The following is a 22893-nucleotide window of genomic DNA, read 5'->3' on the forward strand; positions in this document are numbered from 1 at the left end:
AATATGCCAAGCTAAACCAACCTACAGGATAGGGAGGGGAAGAGTTTTTTCTTGCAATGGGGCATTTTCAGTGCTTTTTAGAAATAGACATGCATTAATATTGCAGTACCATGGCAACAAGACTCCTCCTCATAACTGTATAAACCATCGCTTGTTCTCAGTTTAACATTTCTTCAGGTGTGACAGCCCGAGGTAAACAGGAGCAGATCGTGACACAGAAGGCAGGCTACCAGGTTGTGTGGACACATGCAATGCTCATCACCAACTAACAAGTACCTTCCCAGCTGTAGAGAGCTAAAGGGAGATTTTTAAAGGCTGTAATTTTAAGGAAGGCTGTTCATATTAATGTCTCCCAGAAAATCAGACTGTGGGAAATCAGACTGTCCAGATGAGTTCCTCATCTTTGCTGAGAAAGCAATGGACACCAGTACCATTGTCTTTGATAGCTCAAGAACTTTTCTGTTAACATCTCTTGCACATAGCCCTAATCCCATCCACAAAGCTACACTCTACAAAGTCTCTCCACTCTGAGAGGCAAATTTAAGATGCTCAGTTTCAGATGTCCTTGATATCAATTGACAACAGTCAGAGGTTCAAATCAGCAGGCACTTGGATTGAGCTGGTTTCCTTATGCCCTGTCCCCACATCAGGACTTACCCCATAAGAATGGCCCTGGAGTTTCTAATGAGCCCAAAGAGCACCAGCAAACATATCAGGACATGAAACAGGAGCAGGCCCAGGTATCCCAGCCACCTGCAGAAAACAAAACCATGGTCTGCAAAGGAAAACTGGCATATGATGCAGTTTTGCTGTAAAATAAATCAGCTGCATAGGCCAAGAGCACCTGCAGTAACGTATAGAGCCTCTGGCTCAGCCACCCAGAGCATGCATGTAATTTTTGCAAAACAGGCCAAAGCAGACTCTACAACCACTGCACTCCAGCATGTCACACACCTGTACCAGTCATAGAGGTCAATCTGAATTGCCAGCTCCTCCAGAGACACCTCTTCATTCTTCCAAAAGGGGATCTCAGTTGTTTGCCTGACCAGATCATCCAAGAGACTTTGCAGTTTCTGGACAATATGCAGATAGTCTGTCTGCTTTGTGAACATCTCCTCCAGCACAAGCAAGTTGGGTTCCACTGTTTGGTTCAGGGCCACTGCAGTATCCAGTACCTATAGTATGGGAAAACAAAGTGGGGGGGGAAAAAGGGGAAAAAAAAGTAATTAAAGGACAGGAAGTAAAGGGCAAGTAATTCTCATTAGCAAATCACGGACAGCTTCCAGATCACCAGTCCTCTGTCTTAAGACGCTCAGACTGCTTACCCTTCAAAAACAACTTAAAAGCCTCTACAATGGAGATTGTTTGCAAGTAGCCCAGTGATGGTTCTTCAGCTGAACCTTTAACACATGTACACATTTTGCAGCCATCGGGGTTGCAGTGTGATACCATGAAATTAGAGGTAGCACAGGAACAACTGATGGTACTAAAATACTACTTTTTACTAAGAGATTTGTCTGCTTTGGCCTGTCTCCTCTTCCTGTTGTGGAAGAGAGCTGATCAGAAGCTGCTTTTAAACCTAGCAAAGAGAAGACTTCATTTAACAAGTTGTGTTTGCTTTGATATTTTTAGAAAGAAGAGCGGAAGAAATCACCGCGCCACTAATGGAAATCTTAGCACATCTCTAAGCCCAGATACCAACGAAAAACAGGAAGAGACACAGGCACAGTCAGGCTCGAGAGGAGAGGTGCTGAGCAAGTCTGCTCATTCCCACATTCCCCACATTTGCTGCCATCCCTCCCAGTGCTCACCCGGTCCTGGACACCGGCCACGGTGCGGTTTGCATGGCGCAGCGAGTACGTCACCCGGTGGATGCCGTCACTGGTCTCCCCATTCCCATAGAATCCGACAGCAATCCCAGCACTGCAGAGAAAGCAAGCAAGGAAGGGCAGAGTTAAAGCTAAAAGGCAAGTTGTATAACACAGGGCTACAGCACCCTGGGTAGTCACATCAGTACTTTCCACAGGAAGGGAAGCCGCTGCCTCCCAAAGGGAGCTGGGGTAATTATGCTCCTCAGCAACCATTGGAAAAAACACACCTGTAAACATTCACAGCCACCAGTTGTCTGCATGGCATCTCTGTGATGGACAGCAGAACACAAGATGCATACTTCATTTATGGTAAACTAATGAAAATCTGGCTTTCTTTGGCTGGATCTGAACTCCCAGAAATCCAGCCAACCATGTGGCTCTCCAGTGGCTCCTGCAGGAGCTGCCATTGCTGTGGCACGAGACATGTGCTCTCTCTGGACATGAAATGCAGATTGTTCTGTTACATTTTTTTAATGCAGGACACAAAGAGCTTTCTGTGACTGCTTGCCCATGGTGGTGGTTCCTCTAGATACATTTTCCATGGCCTTTTCTCTACCCTGTGAAATATCTATGAACATCATCTTGATTTATCTTCCCATTAGAAACATTTGTGTCACAATGATTTAGAGTACTGGGAAGGGAGGCTTAATAACTTACTGGGACAAAAGGCTTATTTATTTTTTAAAGCAAGCGAATTTCAAGCTTGCAGACACAATTCAACTCCAGCTGCTTAGCAAATTACCACCTATCAGCTGATTTGCCATAACTGTCCACACATATCAGTCCAGCCCAATTATGAAGTAAACCATATTAGATTAAGCCTCACTTAAAGGAGGAAGATTCTGTAAACGAGTTGCAACCAGAGGATTATCTCATGCAAGTCAGCAATACCTCTTCTATTAAGACATCACTGCAGGAACTCACAGTTCCTCTTCCCAAGCCCATACTTCTAATAATAGAGGAGGAAAGAACTTGTGAAGGGATCACACAACTAAACTCCAGGCAAACAAACATTACCAAGATATTTTTCTCAGTTCTCATGTCATATTTAGCTTGGGAGCACCCAGGATCTTTTCTAGGAAGGTTCTAAAGAGACCAAGGTTGTGTTTGTGGTAGTGGAAAGGAAGGTGATGGTTTTGTTGTAAATGTAAAGTTATTCTGGATGAAACATTTAGTTCCTTCACAGCAACTTTGTGCTTGGGTTATAGCACTGCCCTCACAAAGTGGGTTTGAAGGTGGAATCAAAGAGGAAGGAGCCAAACTAGAGCTTTCAGAACAAGTAAATGCCTTTGTTTAACAGGAAGGGTCAGCAAAGGACATTAAGCTTTCCTCACCACCATTACCTAGTTGGGAAATGAACTCAAACAGGCAGGCCAGAGTGAGTTTTGTCCACAGAACAGACCCTTGCAAAGATCTGCTCTGGCACACACATCAATCTGCAGTGCAAACAACTGTGTCTGCTCTTGCTCCTCTCCTGCAGGAAGACAAGCATCCATCCCTGCTTTCCTGGCCTAATCCACTTTGAAAGAGTGAGTAGCTCAATTTAGTTCACCTGGTCATATTTGTACTTTCTCCTCATACTTAACAAGAAACAGAAAGAAAGATCATGAACTGGAAGCAGATCCACTAGAAAAATCTGTGTCAGCCTCATGCTTTTTCCAGCAATTGAATCTCCATAAATTATAGAGAGCTTGGCCCATAAAAGGCTCAGCTGAGGAGTCTTCTAGGGACACAAGGCAGTCCACACTGTATACAGAAACAGAGGCAGCAGGTATGTAACTCTAAATATTTAGTATTAATATAAGAAATGAGCCTTTCTTCACAAACACTATTCCTCAAACATTTTCCTAATGCAAATTATGCTGATAACTAAAGAGAGAAAAGCCCTCTGCATTCCTCCCTGGTTGCAGCTATTATCAGAGCTTGATAATGCATGCCTAGGATGCACGGGGGTGGAGGGGATAAAAAAGATACCACCCCTCCTCCTCCCCCTGAACTAGAGAGATTACAAATCCAGAGCTATGCCCAGGATAAAGGCAACTCAGCATCCCATCGCAGCAATTGCAAAACCATGGCTTGAGTTTCTCCTTGTCTTATCAGAGCAAACAATTTCAGACTGACCCTTTCATCCTCCTGAGCTGCAGAAAACTTTAACAGTTGTTTCTACTATAGACACCAAATAAATTCCAGAACATTCTTGACATTGAATGGGCAGATCTGACCCCTTTAATTAGTGAGCAATTTGTATTCAGCCTGTTACAGCTACTAGAAGCCTATTCTTTCAGCAAAGAGTTGGTAAGTGCCCAAAACCTGCTCATTGGCTCCCAGTATTCCCAGCACCATAGCACTGTTTTGATGAGGAGGACTCAGAAACAGCACTCTGAAGTAGCAGCAGACACCTTGTCCATAAGGATGCAGCACAGCCAGGCACATTAGCCTGGTGACAAAGGTATCAGTTATGAAAAGCTGGCACCTACAGGCAAGTGACTTGAAACTCATTATCCTGTTGGAGGCAGAGCAGCCCCAGCAGCCTTCCATAAGCTTCCCACCCAGCCCTGTCCCAACCCTCCAGGCACAGCCACTACCCCTGAAAGAAAACACTACAGCAACAAGAATTGGGATAAAAGCCATTTTATCCAAGTAATAAATTTCTCCAGAGATGCAGCTCACACATCCACTGGAAACTACACATAAAGCATTAATTATTCCATTACTGCCCAGCAAAAGCCAGCTCTGCATTCATGCCCTGTGCTAGCAAGGGCCACTTACACAGCCATTCCTCCTCCTAGGAGCAAGCTGTACAGTTTGGTGGCAGTTCCCCTTCCTATCCCACACAAGAGGGAAGGAAACCATTCCAGAAGCCAGGCTGGGAGCAGCTGCCTGAACTCATGCTGTGACTGAGGAGGGGGCAGAGCTGAAGGGCAGGCAGAGAGGGAACTGCTGCTGCTTAGTTTTCTGTTTGCATTTAGCTTCATCTAAATCCAACTGTTGTTTCAAATCCCTGCCCACACACGCTGATATGAGTTGCTATTGTTTAAAGCAGATTTAAGGATTTACACTAGTTTTTAACTACCTTTTATATGATTAAAGGGGAAACAGAGGGGCTCCTTCTATTTAAGTGTATTCTTCTAAAATAAAAATAGATCAACTCCTCAACCCAACGGCGTAAGTCCTTGAGGTCAGGACAAATCACATGGCTTCTTGCACGAACCCCAGGAGGCACAGTAGCCAAGATACAGCAGATCATCTCCCAGTACAGGATGACAAAATCATCACCCAATGGAGAAGCCTGTATTTTTGTCACACAGCCTGGATACAAGAACAGCATTCCTGAATGACACAGCTCTTTTCCACCTTAGCACCCTCTGGAAGATACTCCAACACATTTTCAATGCTGTTATAGGAAAGTCATCTCTATTTCTGCCATTCTTGCTTCTGTCACACTCCCCCCTAGCATGCACAAACCTCTCTCCTCCAAAATCCATACTATTCCATCCTCAGTTCCTCCTTCCAATCTTACCTTTGCCAGTCTCCTATCACTTCCACTACATCCCCACCTCTCCCCTGCTTTCCTTCTCACTCATATTTTTGAAAAAAATCTTAAAAATCAATCTATCAAGATCTTACAGGCCATTTAAAAAGTTGCTTCTGCTACTCAATACTGCTCTTAAAAAACCACTTGGTTTACTCAATAATTTTGTTAAGTTTTAAGAAACCCACTCATACAAGTCAAGAAAACATTGCACTTCTGAGTTTAACATTATCACCCCCAGTGCACACCTACAGGAACCCACGAGGGAGACAGTTCACTACCAGCTCTTCCAGGAGTTATACAAGTGAGACAGAGGAGCAGCATGCCAGGATTTCTGTGTATTCCTATAGATACAACTGTGTGATTTGATGTCCTGCAGGTTGCACACACTGAGAATTCATGTCCGGAGAGCAGCTTTCCCACTGCTTGTATGCAAGAGTCACACGGGTTTTGGACAGCCCTTGAGAAAGAACCAGAAAAGACAAATCAAGTGTAAATCTGAATTTGCTTGAAGCATGACCTACAAAAAAACCAAAAAAATGTTTTCTGGATTTACACAAGATGAACAGTAGCACACTAATCTGATACAGAGAGCATATATGTGCCTTCTGGTGATGAGATCCTCCCACTGTAATACCCACACGCACACCAAAACCCCTCTGGATACCCAGTCACCAGTCTGAAAAGATGAGCACTAGCCATTCACATCACATCCTTAGAAATGAATAATCTAACTACACCAAGTCATCTTTAATTACAGGAACTTCTTATGAAGAGCCCTTTTTAGACTTCGTGTTCTCAGGAGGAATGTTAATTTGTCTGTCTAATTACCACCTTGCACTTTCGCACCAAGGGAAAGTGCTATTACTGGCACTTGAGAAAGCAAGTTTTCACCCCTTATTTGTACCAATTTCTTTCAGGTATCCTCTTCACAAAGCTTTCTTCCCACCCTCAGAGCTGAGCTCCCTTCTGGGAGAGTTAGGGGCACCTAACCAGTGAATGAGGTGATTTATAAGACAGCTCCCCACGCAGAAAAAACGATCAAAAATGATAAGGGCTAGAAATGAACTAAGTATTCAAGGAGTACTCTAGGCTAATATTCCTGCAGCTTTGTGGCTGGAGCAACTGGGAAGACTCATTAGAGACATTTTGTTGGAGAGCTCCTGTTAACCAGTTACACCTCCCTGCTGGCTCAGCATCCTCCCTTTTGCAGACCAGAAATAGTGAGACATTAGGAAACAGTGATCCAGAGCACACAGAAGGATTCCCAGCATAAACAGCCCCCTGGGATTAAGTACAACATAGACAAGCATGTACTAGGCACAGCTGGACTTAACCAGAGTTAACTAGTTCTCAGCTACGAAGACAATAATCCACTTCAAAGTACTCAGACAGGCCTGACCAGCTGCTGGGTGGAACCTCTAATTGTTTCAATACCCAAGATACTTCTCTCCCATTGCAAAGAGTGCTACAAACTGACTCCTATGTCAGGCTCCTGCCAGGCTGATGGTCAGAACAGCCTTACACCCCATTACAGCAGCTGCTGGTATGGCACTTCTGTTACGTGTAACACACAGCTAGGACAGACTATCTCCAGTGGACCAATCTAATTGTTGGTATCTAACTGGGACTTCCTGCTAGCACAGATTAGAGTCTCTGCCTGTTGGAATCTGTACTTGCATTCCCAGACACACAGAGAGTGCCAAGAGGCTCTGGTTTGAGGGCACTGTGGCATCCAGCTGCTGTAGAGGGGCAGGAAACCAACTCTGGCTCTGTAGGAGAGCAGCAGCACTTGGACAGCACCTTCACTCACTCTGATGGTACCAACCCACTTATTGTTCAAGCGTGATGACTTCAGGGAGGAAATCAAAAACTTAGTTAAAAAAAGTCAAGACAAATATTAATCCAACATCACCACAGATTCAAAATTCTAAGGATATTTCTGCATTTAATACTTGCAGAAACAAATGGTACACCAAGGATGAGAACCAGCAGTTCAGATTTTGAGAAAGCCTCAGCAGTTTTCCAGTTTCCAGACTTGACAGAGGTGCATCAAGTTTACCAGAATTTATACACTGACTTTCCAATTTTAAACTGTCTCACACATGCTCTGGAGAAGTGCAGAATACCTCCTTCTCACCCTTTCTACAATTAAAAACAAACAACTACCACACTCTGCAGCAGCTGCCTCGGTCACATATGCTGCTCAACAATAGCTAACAAGGGCCTGTAGCAGCAGCACAACTATAAATAGCATCAGCTGGAGCTTCTGTAAGAAAGGGTTAGGACCACAGCACTCTCAGTGGATTGGAATGGATGCAGCTGAAGCCCTTAAGCTCACTAAAAGAAAGGTGAATGAGACTGACATTTCTTCTTTGCAAGTTGTTCTGTGGTTTGCCTTTGCCTCCCAGGGGCCTATTTGCAATCAGCAAAGCATAGAAGAGCCCACTCCAAACACGGCAATACTGGCTGGTACACAAGGTCTCCTCCTCAGCTCTGAGCCTCTGCTGCTACAGGCAAATCCATCCCCAGCTGCTAAACTCACCACACAATGCCTGCTCTGCAGTGTTTGTTCCAATACTTCAAGGGTTTGCTATTCTCTTAAGTATGTGCCTCGAAAGAGAAAATACACAAATGCTTTAGCAGCACAATCTGGCTCTTGAACAGCTAAGCTTGGGTTTCAAGAACACATTCACTTCCAAACAGATCACACACCAGATCCACCACCTATCAGCAGCCACAGGCCACTGTCAAATACCATCATCCCATTGCTTTCTCCTGCTCTCAGACCTGCCAGACTCACAGAGGGGCAACCAAGACCACCTGGCATCTTGGGCAAGAGTAGATGATGCTTGGAATTGGTAAGAAATGCAGTGCTCAATATGACACATGCATCCAGAGAGCTCCAAGTACTCATTCTGCCCAAGTCAAAACAAGATCCAAGGCACCTTCCAGAAGGCTGCAAACACGTCCCTCCTTTCAGATGCTCCATCATTCACTTTATAGGAAATTCTCTCCTTTTAAATTTTTCTATATCCATTCTCCACTAATTACTGAATTTTTCTTGTTTTTCAGAAATCCTTTTTTTCACCTCACCTCCAAAAGCTGCTATTGCTCAGCCATAACAGGAAGCATTGCTGACCCTTGCACCATTACTTGGAGCGCCCTTGGAGATGGCCCATTAGTACAAATAATGAAATGCAGCAGTGTCTTACACAGGCTGCAAAATCTGAACATTCCCTCTCCTCAAATACCAATCCTTCCAAACCCGAAAGAATCCTGTGTCTCTTTCTTCCTAATCTACTCTCCCACACAGCCATTCTTTTTGGACACCAGATTCTAAGAAATCTGCATTTAGACCTGATAAATATTTCAACTGTATCCATCCTATTTAAGCGATAAGCTCTCAAGGACGGAGTGTCCTTGATTTATCACTTGAAAGGTATCAAAGAGCAGGACATCAGCTATTCCTTTTCACATTTCTCGAACCATTAGGCACTTCAACTAGGGGTAAAAAGGAAGAAAATATATTACACATATTTAAAAACACACACACATCAAATGGAAACAGGGATTATTGCCAACAATCACTAACTACAGGCACAGCGTGGAGGCACATGCAGGGGATACACCACCCCAAATAACTGTGAGGAGCCCCTGGGGCAGGGGGGACGTACCTGCACACGAGGGTTGCGATGATGACACACCAGGCAGTGCAGCAACAATCGGCATTCAGGTGTTCCTCACTCTTCCGATGGCGGCAGCACAGCCAGAAGGAGTAGAACAGGAGGAAGAGCAGGTCCAGAGCCAGGCAGGACAGAGCGATGCCACCCAACAGCAGCAGGGCCTGTGGGAAACAGGGAGGTGTCACAGGGGGACACTGCACAGCCACAGCAAGGCAGGTCAGCCAGGGTGCAGGTGTCTCAAGGCATGCCTTGAGAAAGGAATTTTGTGGGTTTGGTGTATTTTTTGAATATAAACAGGAGATTTTTAGTCCCACTTTCTCCCCTCTCTGCGTCCCAATTAATGAATCCACATTCTGTCCCTAAGCAGTAAATGGCTGAGCCATTTAGTCTGTCCCACCTAAGTTAATCAGTGAGGGTTTTCCTCTTTACTCCTGATCACAGGTCAGCAGATTTAAAGAACAAAAATAATTTTAAAAAGATAGTTCAGCCAGCTGGCTCTATCTCTACAGTTTTTTAATCTTCATGAATAAATATGCAGGCTTATTCATTAGAAATCCAAGTGCATGAGTGGGTTTGAAAGGGGGTGGAATTTATTATACATGCATGTTGAGATTGATTTTTAAAAAAATTAATCCCCATGCAATGCTTCTGTTCAAGGTAGACCTAGAATAAATGCTAAACCCCTCCATATACCATCCACATATATAGGTACAACAAACGTAGATGCCACAGACACAGTGGCTTGAAGCTGTCACAAGCTGAATTAGTGTTATACCTACTTCTAGTCATGTTCCTGGGAGGAAAGGAAGCAGTAAGTGTTTAACTCCATTCTTACTTCTTTTTATTCAAAACATGCTGCTTGAAATCCAAAAATGCAAACTGGTTTTGCTAAATAAAATACAATAAAGTAATTTAAATCCATTCTAACACCAAATATAGCCACATTTACTTGATTCATTCAGGTGGGAGAAAGGCTATCATTTTACCCATAAGGTTTTTTGGATGCACCCTTAGTAGTGGCGACGAAAGGCAACTTACTAGAAATTACTTAAATGTCTGGAAAGGGTCCAATTCACCTACTGCAGCCCCAGTATTGGGGAGGCTGACATAGATCTATATCAGCAAACCTAGAACAAAGGTTTGGGTTTTTAAATCAGTATCTTTTCCTCCCCATGCAGAAATTCCTTAAAGAACATTTATATGCTTCCTCCTGATTGAAACAGTAACTTCCTCCCGATCAAAGAAATGTAACAAAGAATGCTGAGATTAAAGTGAGAATCTCAACAAAACTGGTGACTGTTTCTAACAGAGCCTGGTAGTAACTTGCTCTTTGTAGGCTTTTCTTTCCATCCCCCCTCTCAGTTCCATAGGTACTCCCTGCTGAGTTATTATCCTGGCAAACTATATGAGCCACACAACATCCTTCCCAGCCAAGCAAACGTCAGCCATCCCTAACAAGATCCATACTAGTTAAACCCAAGTGCTGCTGCACCACAGATACTCCACGTAGCCACGTACCCTTTGCTTTCCCAGCCTTAGGAAACCCACCCAAAGCCCACCAAGCGCTCTGGGATGGGGGACTTTACAGGTGCTGCTTTCCCAAACTGAACAGCAGAACCTCAGTCCCACTGTAGAAAGTGAACTTTGGGATCTTTACCAGAGAGGAGTGGGGGTTGGAGGGAAAAATCCCTATCCCCCTTTCCCATGCTTTCACCAGATGGTGTGAGCGCTGCTCGAGATCCTGAGCAGAAAGGGGCCTCGGAGAGGGAAGCTGCGCTCGGAGCCCCACGTTCTCCCACTTCTGAAGGCTTGCCATGAACGAGCACTCAATACTAATTTAACTAACACATTTGGCATACCAAAGCTCCTCGGGGATATTCTTTATTTTTTAAACATGTCAGACTGCTGTAAGGCAAAGCTTTCCTGCCCTGCTCGCCTGCATTTCTTTCTTCACACCCTCAGCCCTCCTGCACATGCTAAAAGGCATTACTGTGGAAAGACAAACTCAGCTGAAAACATCCTCCAAGCAACTCTTGATCAGCAAAAAATTCACACTGCAGCTCCAGATGTAGGGGAACAGCCCCCATTAACAGGAAATAAAAGGAAATACTAAAGGAGAGGAAAAAACCAACCAACCAACAAACCCAAAGAATGAATATTTAAGCTTGCCATGCAGCGAGCAACCTGAAGTTCTTCCTTTGAAGGGACACTTAATATATGCTTTAAATTTGCATCTGGCCAAAAGGACTTGGCTGGCCACTATACCTCAATCTGCATTTCATTTTCCAGAGAATATTTATTTTCCATTAATGGATATGTGCCATGACAACAAGTGAAATCATCCAGCAGAACAGTTATTAATCTTTCTGACTGATGAGTCAGTTTAGGACCCAGAGACTGGCTGGCACTGAAAGCCTGGTTGCAACCAAAGATATGCCTCTGCCTGCCTGTCAGGATTAAAAGACAGTATTTGAAATGGGGGGGCTGAGGCTGGATAAACCCTCAGACACTCCATCCTGCAAAAGTAAATCTGGGACTCGGTTAACCAAGGCCATATTATCCCGAGTAAATGTAAAATTATGCACTGGGCCTTTTGCCACAAAAGAGCATCAATTTGTCTTCAAACATTTGCTGAGCTATCAGAACCTTTAAAGCAAATGATGCATGAACTGCCCTTACAGGAAAATGGAGACAACTTGGAGGAGCAACATTTTACCACTGCGCTGACACTAATGGAAGAAGTGGAGACAGAGCAGTCCCTGAAAATGAGCGTAAATCCAAGTGGTATTCGCCAGACTGGCAGGAGACGAAGCTACAGTGTCAGGAAGCACTTTCAAAATAAAAGTTAACAGCTGTACACAGGGAAGTAACCACAAGAGCATTGCTGGCTTGGAAAGGCACCATGAAACCTGAATGCACTTGGTCTTGTGCAGGGACGGCGCTGCAGTGTTAACAGCCTCTCAGCTCCAGTGTGGTTGCCAGGATTCATGGTATTTATCCTCTCCACAGAAGAGGAAGAAGCCAAGAAAATGGCAGAACATATCTAGGTCTTCATGCACTGAAAGGGGCACCATCACAATAAGGAACAAAGGGCATGGCAAAAATAACCCCCACAAAATTACCCAGGGGCTGGTTAACTCTTCTGAGTGCTGTGGGGATACCCATTGGTGTTGATATCATTCCCAAAGACATATATACAGATCAGCCTTCAGTTATTCTGTCCTTGGTCTCCTAGACCATGCCTTATGTTCCTGGGGATCAAATAAACCAATAAATAGCCTTGTCTACTGGATGAAAAATATCCATACAAAACAGGCCCTTTCAGCTTGCAAGTTCCAAATGATCCAGATCGTTAGTTACCTGAATATACCTATGGACTGTGGTCCTTGAAGGCTAACTTTAGCTGCTGAGACTGCACTTAAGGGATGGATACTTCATCCTACAGACAGTTAGAAAGGAAGAGATCCACAGAAGAACATAAGAATAAATACAGGATGTATTTATTCCCTTAGAAACAGGGAAGGACTAAATAAAGCCAAGATGCACTGTGACGCAGGAGGTAAACACTGGGCTGCATTCATGTTAAATTTCAAGGTTTGCCACTGCCTTAAGTGCTCTTCATTCATCACACAACTATAGAGAAGAGTGTTGCCTTAAGGACCCTTCTTCACACCAGCATGTCCCCTCTGCCATGAAGGTTACTTGGCACACCAAGTCCTGGCAGCAGAACAGATTTAAGAAGGTAATTCTGAATACACAAAGACTTGGAACACTCTAGGTGTTTATCAAGTAAAAGTTTAACGCATCTCAATCTATCCAACCTCCAATTACTACATGCTTTAGACCTTAACTGTACTAACAACCGCATGTTGGAGTGAGCAGCTCCTCACATGGAATAGATGATTGCTATTTTACTATTAAAGTTCACTAAAACTCATTAAGAAACTCAAAAGCAAAGATGAAGCCTTCAGGTGGTTCCTGAGAAGTATGTGGTTTTACTTTTAATCCTGCATTGATGATTTTAAAGGTATTTCATCTTAAAACTTCATCATTTGAACCAACAGGACAAAACAGCCACAGTTTTTGAGCACCTCAAGAAACACAGATGTCTTAATCATTGCCAGATTGAAAATGGTTTATAGTTTTACCTCAAAGTCAGCTTTTGCCAAAAGAAAGCTTTCCACTGAATCTGCAACTAGTATTCTTTCTGGATTTCCATGCAGTGACTTGAGATTGTGATAATAAAACAGAGAGAGAGGAGGTTAAAGGAGTGTGGGAAGAGAAAAACGTTCACTCAGAAGAACAAATGAAGCAACCTGGGCTGCTGCCAAAGGAGCACTCATCTCTATTTATTCCATGAAGGACGGAAGTCATCTTAGCAAGAAAAGAAACTGCTGTGGGATAGTGTCATGCCTACACTACTTCCTACACTGCCTTTTTTTTTTTCCTCCAGACTTCTGGACATATCTCTAAAAAGCTTACATACTCATCGATAATAAGCTATGTCCTACCAAATTGATTTTTATTTTTTGCAACACTGGCAACACAAGGAGCACACTCTGACCTCCTCATCAGCTTGTTCTGAACGTGCTGTGCGTTCCGAGACTTGATTTTCATTTCTGAAAAATGTTGTATGAGGTGTTTGTTGAGATACTTGAGTGTCTCAGGATGCCACTCATCCCACAGCCCCTACAGGAGGATGCAGGCTTTGGTAGGGAACACAGGCAACTGTGATGTGGGGGGAGGATGTGGAAACCTCTGCTGATCTCAGCACTAAACCATCCCTATCTCCTCTGCCGGGGGACTGGCCTTCCCAGGCCAGTTACTGTCCTCAGCACAGCAGAGGAGCGAAGCTGGGCAAGAAACGTGCTGTGGAAGAGGCTTTTCCCATGGTACTGAGATGTATTCTCCTTCATGAGGGATCCCTCAACAGCATGGAAGAGCTCCATGGAAACAGAGGACAGGTTCCACCATGTCATCCCCTCACACAGACATCTCCCAGAGGAAGCACACTGTTAGCAGAGTGCAGTACATCACAGATATATTTAGGGCAAGTCCACACTGGAGCAAGCAATGTAGGCCAACACTTTGCCTTCAGCTTTTTTGGGCTGTTGGCTTTCCTTTCCGGAAAGGAGGAAATGCCAAGGATTATGTCATGCTTTTTTTTTTTCCAATTTTTTTTTTTAAATCACCTTAAGACAATACAGCAGACACACTAGAATAAAAACAGATCTGCAGTTGAAACCTCTCCTAGCATAACTAGATAGCTCGATTCTATTTACCAAGCTGGTTAATGAGCAGGCCAGTTTCCTCAATGCTGTGAAGCTCTCGATGTAGGCAAGGGCATTACATAGTTAATTGGTATTAGAGCTCTGAACTAAAGCCACTTTAATCACAAATGAGTGTTCACACAGGGTTTTGTTGTAGTTTAACTAGAATGGTCTTAATTCAGTGTAGTTTAATTCACTTTAGTGCATTGAAAGTGGTTTTACTAGTCTGTTCTGAAATTATTCCTCCAGTTAATTCAGATTAATTTCTCAAGTGTAGGCAAAAATTGAGAACAAGGCTGGCTTAATTACAGAACCATCATTGTTTCCTCCATACTAATATTGTGACCCCTTATTTGACAATTAAAGACTGAACACTGCCTTTACAATTCATCTAATTCACAGAAGCCACTGGTGCAGAGGCCAAAAAGACCCAGCCTTGCTGATCCTTGGTGTATTGCAGTGACCAGCTCAATAAAGTCATTCCCGGGGTTTGAGAGAGAAATAATGAAATAATATATAGCACAGGAACACCTGCACACCTCAACTTTCACAGGTTACACAGGGGCAATTGCTAGAATTCATCAGAGCAGTTCATATCACACACCAAAGAAATGGAAAGCACCGAGTAGAAAGGATTTGCTTAACAGTTGGGTTGGATATTCTTTTCCTGCCCACAAATGCAGATCTAAGCCATGCTAATCAGCAGTCAACACTGGAGTCCTATTGGGTTGAAGTCAAATAACAATCCATTTATTGCCTTAGCTGTTACCAACTCAGCAATCTCCATCTTACACAGCAAGGCAACGTTCCCAGAGGTAAGGGGGTCCTCTAAATTGGATGTTCTTATCCCTAGTTTCTCCATAATGCTGGCTGAAAGCCTCTACACGCTACAGCGATGAAAAGAATGAGACACTCTCACCAAATTCAGTTTCCACTGACAGGTCCCCACAGACTAAATCTTTATTAAATGAGGCTTAGCTCAGAACTGGCAGCTTGTCAAATGAGCATTCTCGCTGAAAAGGCGGATTTCCTTTCTGGGGATTCTGCAAATTCCCTTGCAGGGCTCTATAAAAACACCACCATGGATGCATCAGTGTTCATGCAGGTCTTTGCCCCAGATCCCAGAGCAGCAAATGTGTAAGGAATCCTCATGGGAACACACCTTCAGCTTTAGAAGATTATTTCTTCCTAGTGTTCCCAATCAGACAAAGATAACGCCATTAGTTAACTTTGTTTGAAGAGAAGAATCAGATAATTATTTGGAATATTGAATAAAGGGCACCAAAAGGATAGCAGCAGGAATTTGGTATCCTGCACCACTCACATCCACACTTGCCCAGCTCACCCAAGGCAGATCTGCACAATTCCAGCACACATTCCTTTCCCACAACAGATTAGCTCACACATTCCTGCCCAACAGGGATCCTCTACTCGAGGCCTTTTAGAAGCCACTTGATTTCCTTGGTTAGAAAACTGTATCATCCATTAATGTCTTAAAACACAATCTCCTCGCAAGGTAATTTTCCAGCAAACAGGATAATGGAAAGAAACTCCATGCTATAAAGGAAGTATGAATTTAATGCTCCTACAACTCAGGGATAAGCAAGCACTGCCTGTGATACCTGGCCCGAGCCCAAGTGCTGCATAAATTCCCATGCCAAGACAATTCCCATCCCCAGCTCTGCAGCAGGAGCTCAGCTCTGCTCCTGCTGGCCTGTAACTCCCCAAAGGCAAGATGTGGCACTGCCAAGCTGCCTGTGCATGCAGGCAGGGACCTGGGCACACTTGCACAGCCCAGCACGTGAGGGAGGCAAGCACTGGTGTGCTAACAAAAAAAACCAAAAAAACAAAACCAAAAAAACCCAAAACAAACCAAAAAAGAGCAGGAAATGCTTAGGCCTGAAGCCCAGTGACTTAATCCAATTTCCATCCTTTTTCCCTTCCCCCTCCTACAAAGTGTGCTGCAGAGAGACAATATACTTCATTTAGAGGGGAAAAAATACTCTCTCCTTTGTGCTTGTCCTTGTACTCTATCAAGCCAAGTGCTGGGACACTGCATTTTTTATCTGTCTTTGCTGACCACTCATGCTCTGGCAGGGATGCCAACCTCAAGGAATTTCTTCCAAGACTCCAGCTGTACTGAGTCTGTGCTTTGCTCCACATTGGCTGCTCTTTAGCTGTTGCTGTTTCTTATTAGGTCTGGGTTTCAAACCCAAATGTTCCTACTGTTCCTTTTCAAGAGTTCTCCACAAAGGTTGGGTCTTTCAGTAGAAGTGATTACATGCATCATCTACAAGTCTCCTGTTTCTCTGTAGGACCTAAACACTATCCTTTCCAAGAGTCATGGCACCAGTTAGGATTAAATGCTGTATTTAGGCTCACAGCAACTTCTTGATCTTCTTAAATCATCTCCTCTTAAACCAACCAACCAAATCTGAAGTGATCAGCTACTGTGGGGTTTGAAGACACTGAGCTCAATCCTCAGCTCTGCTGTCCCGGCAGGGAGGTCACTGCAAGCTGCACACACCATGGCAACTCCCTCAGCTGGCAGCCATCAGTCTTCCACATGCCATTTCTATTTGGACAAGGATAAACAAGGTATTGGGGAGGGAAAGGAAAGAGCATGGACATCAGCAGAGCCACTCCTGAGTGGAACAGAAAACAAAAAACTTGTCCCACCTATGGAAACTTTCTCCAGAGGAACATCAACCCATCAACAGGGTTATGCCACCTCATCATCAGGGATGGCATTGTTTCCATGAGCATGACCACTGTAGATAACATTGTTCTAGCTCACTGTTGCCATTATTTTGAACTTGCTGGCCTGTTACAGGCCCCATTTTAATCCCATTTTTGTCCTGGAAGTTTTGGCACCGTGTATGTACAGCTGCACACTATAAACTTGAGCGTAACATTTGCTGCACTGAACCACAAAAGTTATACAGAATAACAGAGAGAGAATCCAAATTGGAATGGAAACTCTTAACATCAAATTGTTACTAATGTTAGACTTGAAAGGCAACTTAATGTTGCCTTTTTCTTTTTTTAATGTATACAACTTGTTCCATATCATTAGCACCATGAAGAGGTCTTTTTCCAAACAACAGCTATTAGGAAACTGTTTAAGCCACAGTAAGAAGCTCAAGAACACACTTTGGCATTTGGAGGCATGCAAGCTAAAAAAAAAGTTAATTAGAAGGAAAAGAGATACTTTCTAGCCAAAATAACAAATCCACTGTAAATGGCTTCATAAACTGTTTCTATTAGCACTGAACAGTCAGGAAGGTAAGTTGCAATAACTTGGCTTCTGCACTTGTGTCAGAGACAGGAATGGGTCAGACTGGTGTACTCAAGTATCTTTAACACGGGGATCCATGTACAGTTTGAGCTCAGTTTGTATCCTGAAGTAAATCTTTCAAATCAAGAGTGAGAAGTTTGAAACAACATGAAAATAACCAACAGGAAAAAACCAGAGCACTGAGCTGCCACTGATAGTTACCCCATCCAGCTTCACTGGCATTTGTCTACACAGGCAAAGCAGGTCAAATGGCTGTTTACACAGCAAAAACTTAGTGCAGTTCAGAGTACACATTAAACCTACTACAGTGTGGGAGAAATAGCACTTGATTACATTAGCAAATTACACCGGTCTGGCTGCCCTGAGCAGTGACCTCTGGGAGGGGATAAAGAACAAAATCAAAGGCACACTGCCCTGCATCTGCAAACTTCACAACCCACTGTGCTACAGCCAGCAGCCCACATGACATCTTCCTTAAAATAATTTGTATTTGAAGTCAGTTTTAATGCAGTATGTCGGTCATGTGGAGAGGCCATGAAGAAGTGGAAAGGGGCAATATCCCACAGGGACAGCTTCTGTAATTTGGGAAGGGACAACAGAGACCTCTGACCCACCTATTGACTGTGGACCTGCACTGACCTCCTTGCACAAACAATGCAAACGTGCCATTTAACTGGCAGAGACAAACAAGTGCCACACTTCTCACCATAAATTTACTCTGAAATGCCTCTTTGAAGACCAGTACAGGCAGAATTTAAAAAAAAACAAACAAACAAAAAACAAAGCACCAAACAAACAAAAAAGGGAAAAAAAAATCTGTTCCTTCAACTTAAGCTGTACCTTTTCTTCACACAAAAGGGGCCCCTTCATGTGCAAGAAAGATTTCCACATTGAGTTGTCTTTGGTTTTATTTTGGGATTTTTGAGTTGCCTTTTTTCTTTTTCTTTCTTTAAAGAAGAAAAAAAAAAAGCTCTCAAAAAACCCCCTCAGGGACAAAGACAACCAATATTCACTATTGAGAACCTTCAAATCCAGGAAAGAAAATACCATAGAGGGACTAACAGAGGAAGCAGATCAAAAAACTACCCAAGCTAGCCAAGACCCACCACAGTCACAGCTGGAGCCCATGTTTCTGCACCACTGACAAGACTGGGAGCGTCATTAACCACGTCTCTTCAGCCTGCACAAGGGAGGCTACAGAGCTAAGAAAGGCCTCATGCAGGCTCCTCGCCAAATGGGAGCAGGGATTAGGGCCCCTCTGGCAGCTGCCCTGGAGGGAAAGGCAATCTGAATGGAAATGCTTTCTTTCCAGCTCTGCCCACGAGCGGTGCAGAGCTGCAGATGGCCCTCTCAGCACCCAGGGGCAGGTCAGATGCTGCCCCCTCAAGAGCAGCATGCTGGTAAGTGGTCACTGCCTTACCCCTCTGCTTCTGCTGCCAGGTCATTGTGCTGATAAAAGGGGAGCAATGCTTTTGGAATTCACCTCCCGAATGCCATTTATGAATGAAGGGCACAGCTAACATTAGATGAACTCAGAGATTAAAACCCCTCACAAATACAAGGCAAATATGGGTGCCCCAACACCTATTCACAAAGGGCATCCACCGCATCCATCCTGCTCTGAGACTCCAAGTCTGAGCAGCTCTTCTGGCTGTTTCTCCATTTCCCCATGGAGCTGGGGCAAGAGGGGGATCTGTCTCCTTTCAACTGTTTCAAAGCTGTACAACTCCCTTAGGGTTTGCCTGCAAAGCTGAATGCTGTCATGAACCACCAGCCTAAAACCATTTAAAAACAGTTATTTAAAGACAAATACACCTCACTTCTTAACTTCCTTTACTACCAAGTTTGAGACATGGCTATTTTACTGTAATAGATGTTACATCAGTTAAAAGCAGGAGGTGTTTGCCTCCCTGCATCCTAATGGGATTTTTCATTAACTGCTTTGCTTTCCCAAGACATACATCATATCCACTACAAATCGATGCACTTTATAGGTAAACTAATACACATTATGCCTTCAGAGATCCTTTTATCCTGCTCATGAGATCAGTCTTGGTAGGATTCCTCAAGTTCTTGCACAGATACTCATTCATTCATTCATTCAGCAACTCTTCTGAACCACATCTTGAGATTGATTTTTCAGGAACGTTCTCAGAGTATTCTTAGAGGTTCTGCCTGCACTTATGCCATGGCTATATTTAAAGAAGGAATCCCACTAAAGTGGTTTATAATATGCTCTGGCAGGACACTGTAGACAGATCTAAATCCTATTAAGCTACTTAAGTTGCTTTCCCCCTCTGAAGTCATCTGTCAAATGCTGGTCCTAGACAGAGCAGACAACTATCAAACTAGCTTATCAAGAGTCATGCTTAAAATACCAAACCAAACAAAAAATGCAATCATCACCACACAGGAGGAAAGAAACTGGGGCAGTGTGCTGCTCCAGTAACCTCCTGGGATCCCAGGGGGTGGAGAAGGCTGGTGATAAGCTTTTCATTACACTTAGATTGTAACCCACTTGCACACATTGGGCTTAATAAAGATAAAATAAGAATGACTGTCTCTTTACATGTTAGTCTTGACTGTTCTGAAAGGACTATATGGAGAATACATGAATGCAAGGTATACTTTTAAATTAGGGATCACACTAAGAGGGCAGGAAGGGGTACCTGGGAGAACAAAGTTCCATTCAGCTTTAGCTCAGCACCCCACAGGGAATGGCAGAAGCAGCATTCATAAATATTTCACCTCCTTTCCCAGTAAGCTGAAAACAGGCACCACAGAACCCTGAAAGATTAATCCCTATAAGTGTTAAATGTCCAAGTTTAAAGCTCCAGCTTTATAAAGCTCACTTCACTATGTCAACATGCTACTGCTGCGAGATTTCAGAGACAAACCTCAATTCCACAGATTCCACACAATAATAGAAAACAATAGGCTGGGAAAGACCTCTGGAGGTCACTGTAGTGCAACCTGCTGCTAAAAGTAGGGCTAATTTAATGGATGGGGTTGCTCTGAGCCTTGCCCAGGCAAGTTTCCAGTGTCTCTAATGCTGGAGTTCACAAAGCTTCCCTCAGCCTCTGCTCCAGCACCATGAGCAAAATGTTCGTAAGTGACTGCACCCACACACCATTGTCCATTTCAGCTCACAGTTGCTGTCACTGGCCCTTTCATTGGGCACATCTGAGAAGAGCCTGGAACCATCCCCAGGTATGCAAAGGCTGCTCATGGATCTGTCCTTCCTCCTTCTCCACTTCAGGCTGAAGGGTCTCAAGCCTCCCTGCCTCCCTTCAGAGACCAGGCTCTACCCATCTCAGTGGAGCACCTCTCCTGCACTGGGGTCCCAAACCATGAGGCAGTTACACAGCATTCCTGCTGGAACACATAACTGGAGGAGACTCCCTGCATGTGAAATGGCTGATGACCCCATTCCAGGGCTACTTTCAGCTTGCTTAGACAATTAGGCAAAGCACAAACCTTCAGAGCTTGGCTTTGCCTCCAGCTGCACGACCTACCCCACCTGGTATGGTCACCAAGCCCCAAAAGCTGACAGCTGTCCCCCCACGCTGGACAGTCACTCTGACGGCATGAGAAATGCAGCAAGCACCATCAGAGTCTGAGGGAGAGACTCAACAGCATGGATGTTATTCCTCAAAACAACACAATGAGACAGCTCAGGGGACAGGAAAGGACAGGTAAGGATGGGTAAGAAAGCAGCAATAGAGAAGTTACATGCTTTAGACTGAAAACAAGGCACCTCGGGAGCTATCCGGCAAGCCCAACTGCATGGATGCTCGTGCTTCCCATTGGCTGCTGCCTTCCAGAGCTGCACAGCAATGAGCCCGGGAGGTGGGAGGCTGCCAGCACGCATGAGAGCTCCCTGCTCAAGCCCTCCTCTGCACCCCCACAGCCTGGCAAGCACCGCTGCTGCTCCAGCTCATCCTGCCCCAGCTCAGCGCAGGATCGATCGCCCGTCCCACAGCAGAGGTCACTTAGGGAGAAACAGCCAAAGGAGGCAGGACCTCGGTTAAACAAATAACAGGGTCAATGCAGAGCAGCCACGCCAAGTTATCTCAACAAAAACAAGATAAGACAATCCCATGGTTTATCTCCACTCATGGCCCAGGTTTTTCTTGGCAAGCGGGAAGGCAGAACTGCAGAAATAAGAATGGGGTGGAGGGGAAGGGGCGTGATGTGCAGTTGTGCTCATGTCTGACACAAATCTTGTACCAAAAGGTACAAGTGCTGCTCTTCTCGGTGCTTCACTCCATTGATTTAGGAAAGTGAGGAAGGAAACAGTCACAACAGAGAAAGTTACCCAGTCTCAGCTTCTGTGCAGAAGGGAACATTCACAAGAGAAGATAAGAGCCTCTCAGAGAAGGACAAGCAGGAGTGAGTACAGAAACGGGCATAATGTGGAAAAGCAACTGATCCAGCTGTTGGGCTTACAACCACCACAGCCACAAAGCAGATCGTGATGCATGCCACAGTTGTGGAGGAGGAAAACTAGTTCTAGTGCCTGAGCACAACAGCTCAGAGCAGGAGAGCTTGTCACAGCTTTCCTCTACACAACCACCTAAACCAAATCCCCATTAGATGCAAGCAAAAATTAATCTACGGCGCACACATAAAAAAAAGGATTTGAAAAAGAACTCAAAGGAAATGAGTTCTTGCAGGCTCTAGCACAAGAAAGGTCTGGAATTCTTTTCATCCAGATCCCAAATCATTATCTCTCAGAAGCACTCACAGTCAGAGCCAAGTGAAGGATACAATGAACTCCTCTGCCCTGTTTCCCAGCATGTGCAGAAGAAGCTCATCTTCCAAGCAGTCACTATTGATGAAGTGCATTTTCTCAGACTGTGAAGTCACACAGTTCTGACTCTGAGCTCACCCCACTCAGTGAGTTAGAGGGGAAGAAGCATCAGCACCTCTCCCTTTTGCCATCATACAACTGTACTTACAGCCATTGTTTATGCAGCCTAGAACACCCACCTGCTTCCCATGATCTATAAACCAAAACTCAAATCACTGCAGAAACAACTGTGTTTTATGTCACTGCCTCCCCTCAATTGGTGCCCCTCAGCTGATCAAATGGCACTGAGGCAGATGAGAAGCACTAGCACGAAGTCAAACAGTTGAGCTTGGCTCCTGACAACCAAACTCTGCACTGAAATGGAAGGCCCTGAAGCAATCCATGCTGCCAGCTCTGCTGGGGATAGAACAAAGAGCAGATTTA

The 22893-nt window shown here is 44.3% G+C and overlaps 1 protein-coding gene across 2 annotated transcripts in view; it reads right to left on the reverse strand.

Annotated features, from left to right (window-relative positions):
• TTYH3 (tweety family member 3) overlaps window positions 1-22893 on the reverse strand; it is a 74804-nt gene that overhangs the window by 27941 nt on the left and 23970 nt on the right. For both annotated transcript variants that reach the window (XM_071570780.1, XM_071570779.1), the window contains exons 2-5: window positions 9081-9250; window positions 1812-1923; window positions 955-1175; window positions 658-753 (exon numbers count right to left, since the gene is read on the reverse strand). In XM_071570780.1, coding sequence (XP_071426881.1) covers window positions 658-753; window positions 955-1175; window positions 1812-1923; window positions 9081-9250 — 599 coding nt within the window. The remainder of the gene's footprint in view (window positions 1-657; window positions 754-954; window positions 1176-1811; window positions 1924-9080; window positions 9251-22893) is intronic.

This window comes from Pithys albifrons, chromosome 16, assembly GCF_047495875.1.
Source record: "Pithys albifrons albifrons isolate INPA30051 chromosome 16, PitAlb_v1, whole genome shotgun sequence".
Lineage (NCBI taxonomy): Eukaryota > Metazoa > Chordata > Aves > Passeriformes > Thamnophilidae > Pithys > Pithys albifrons.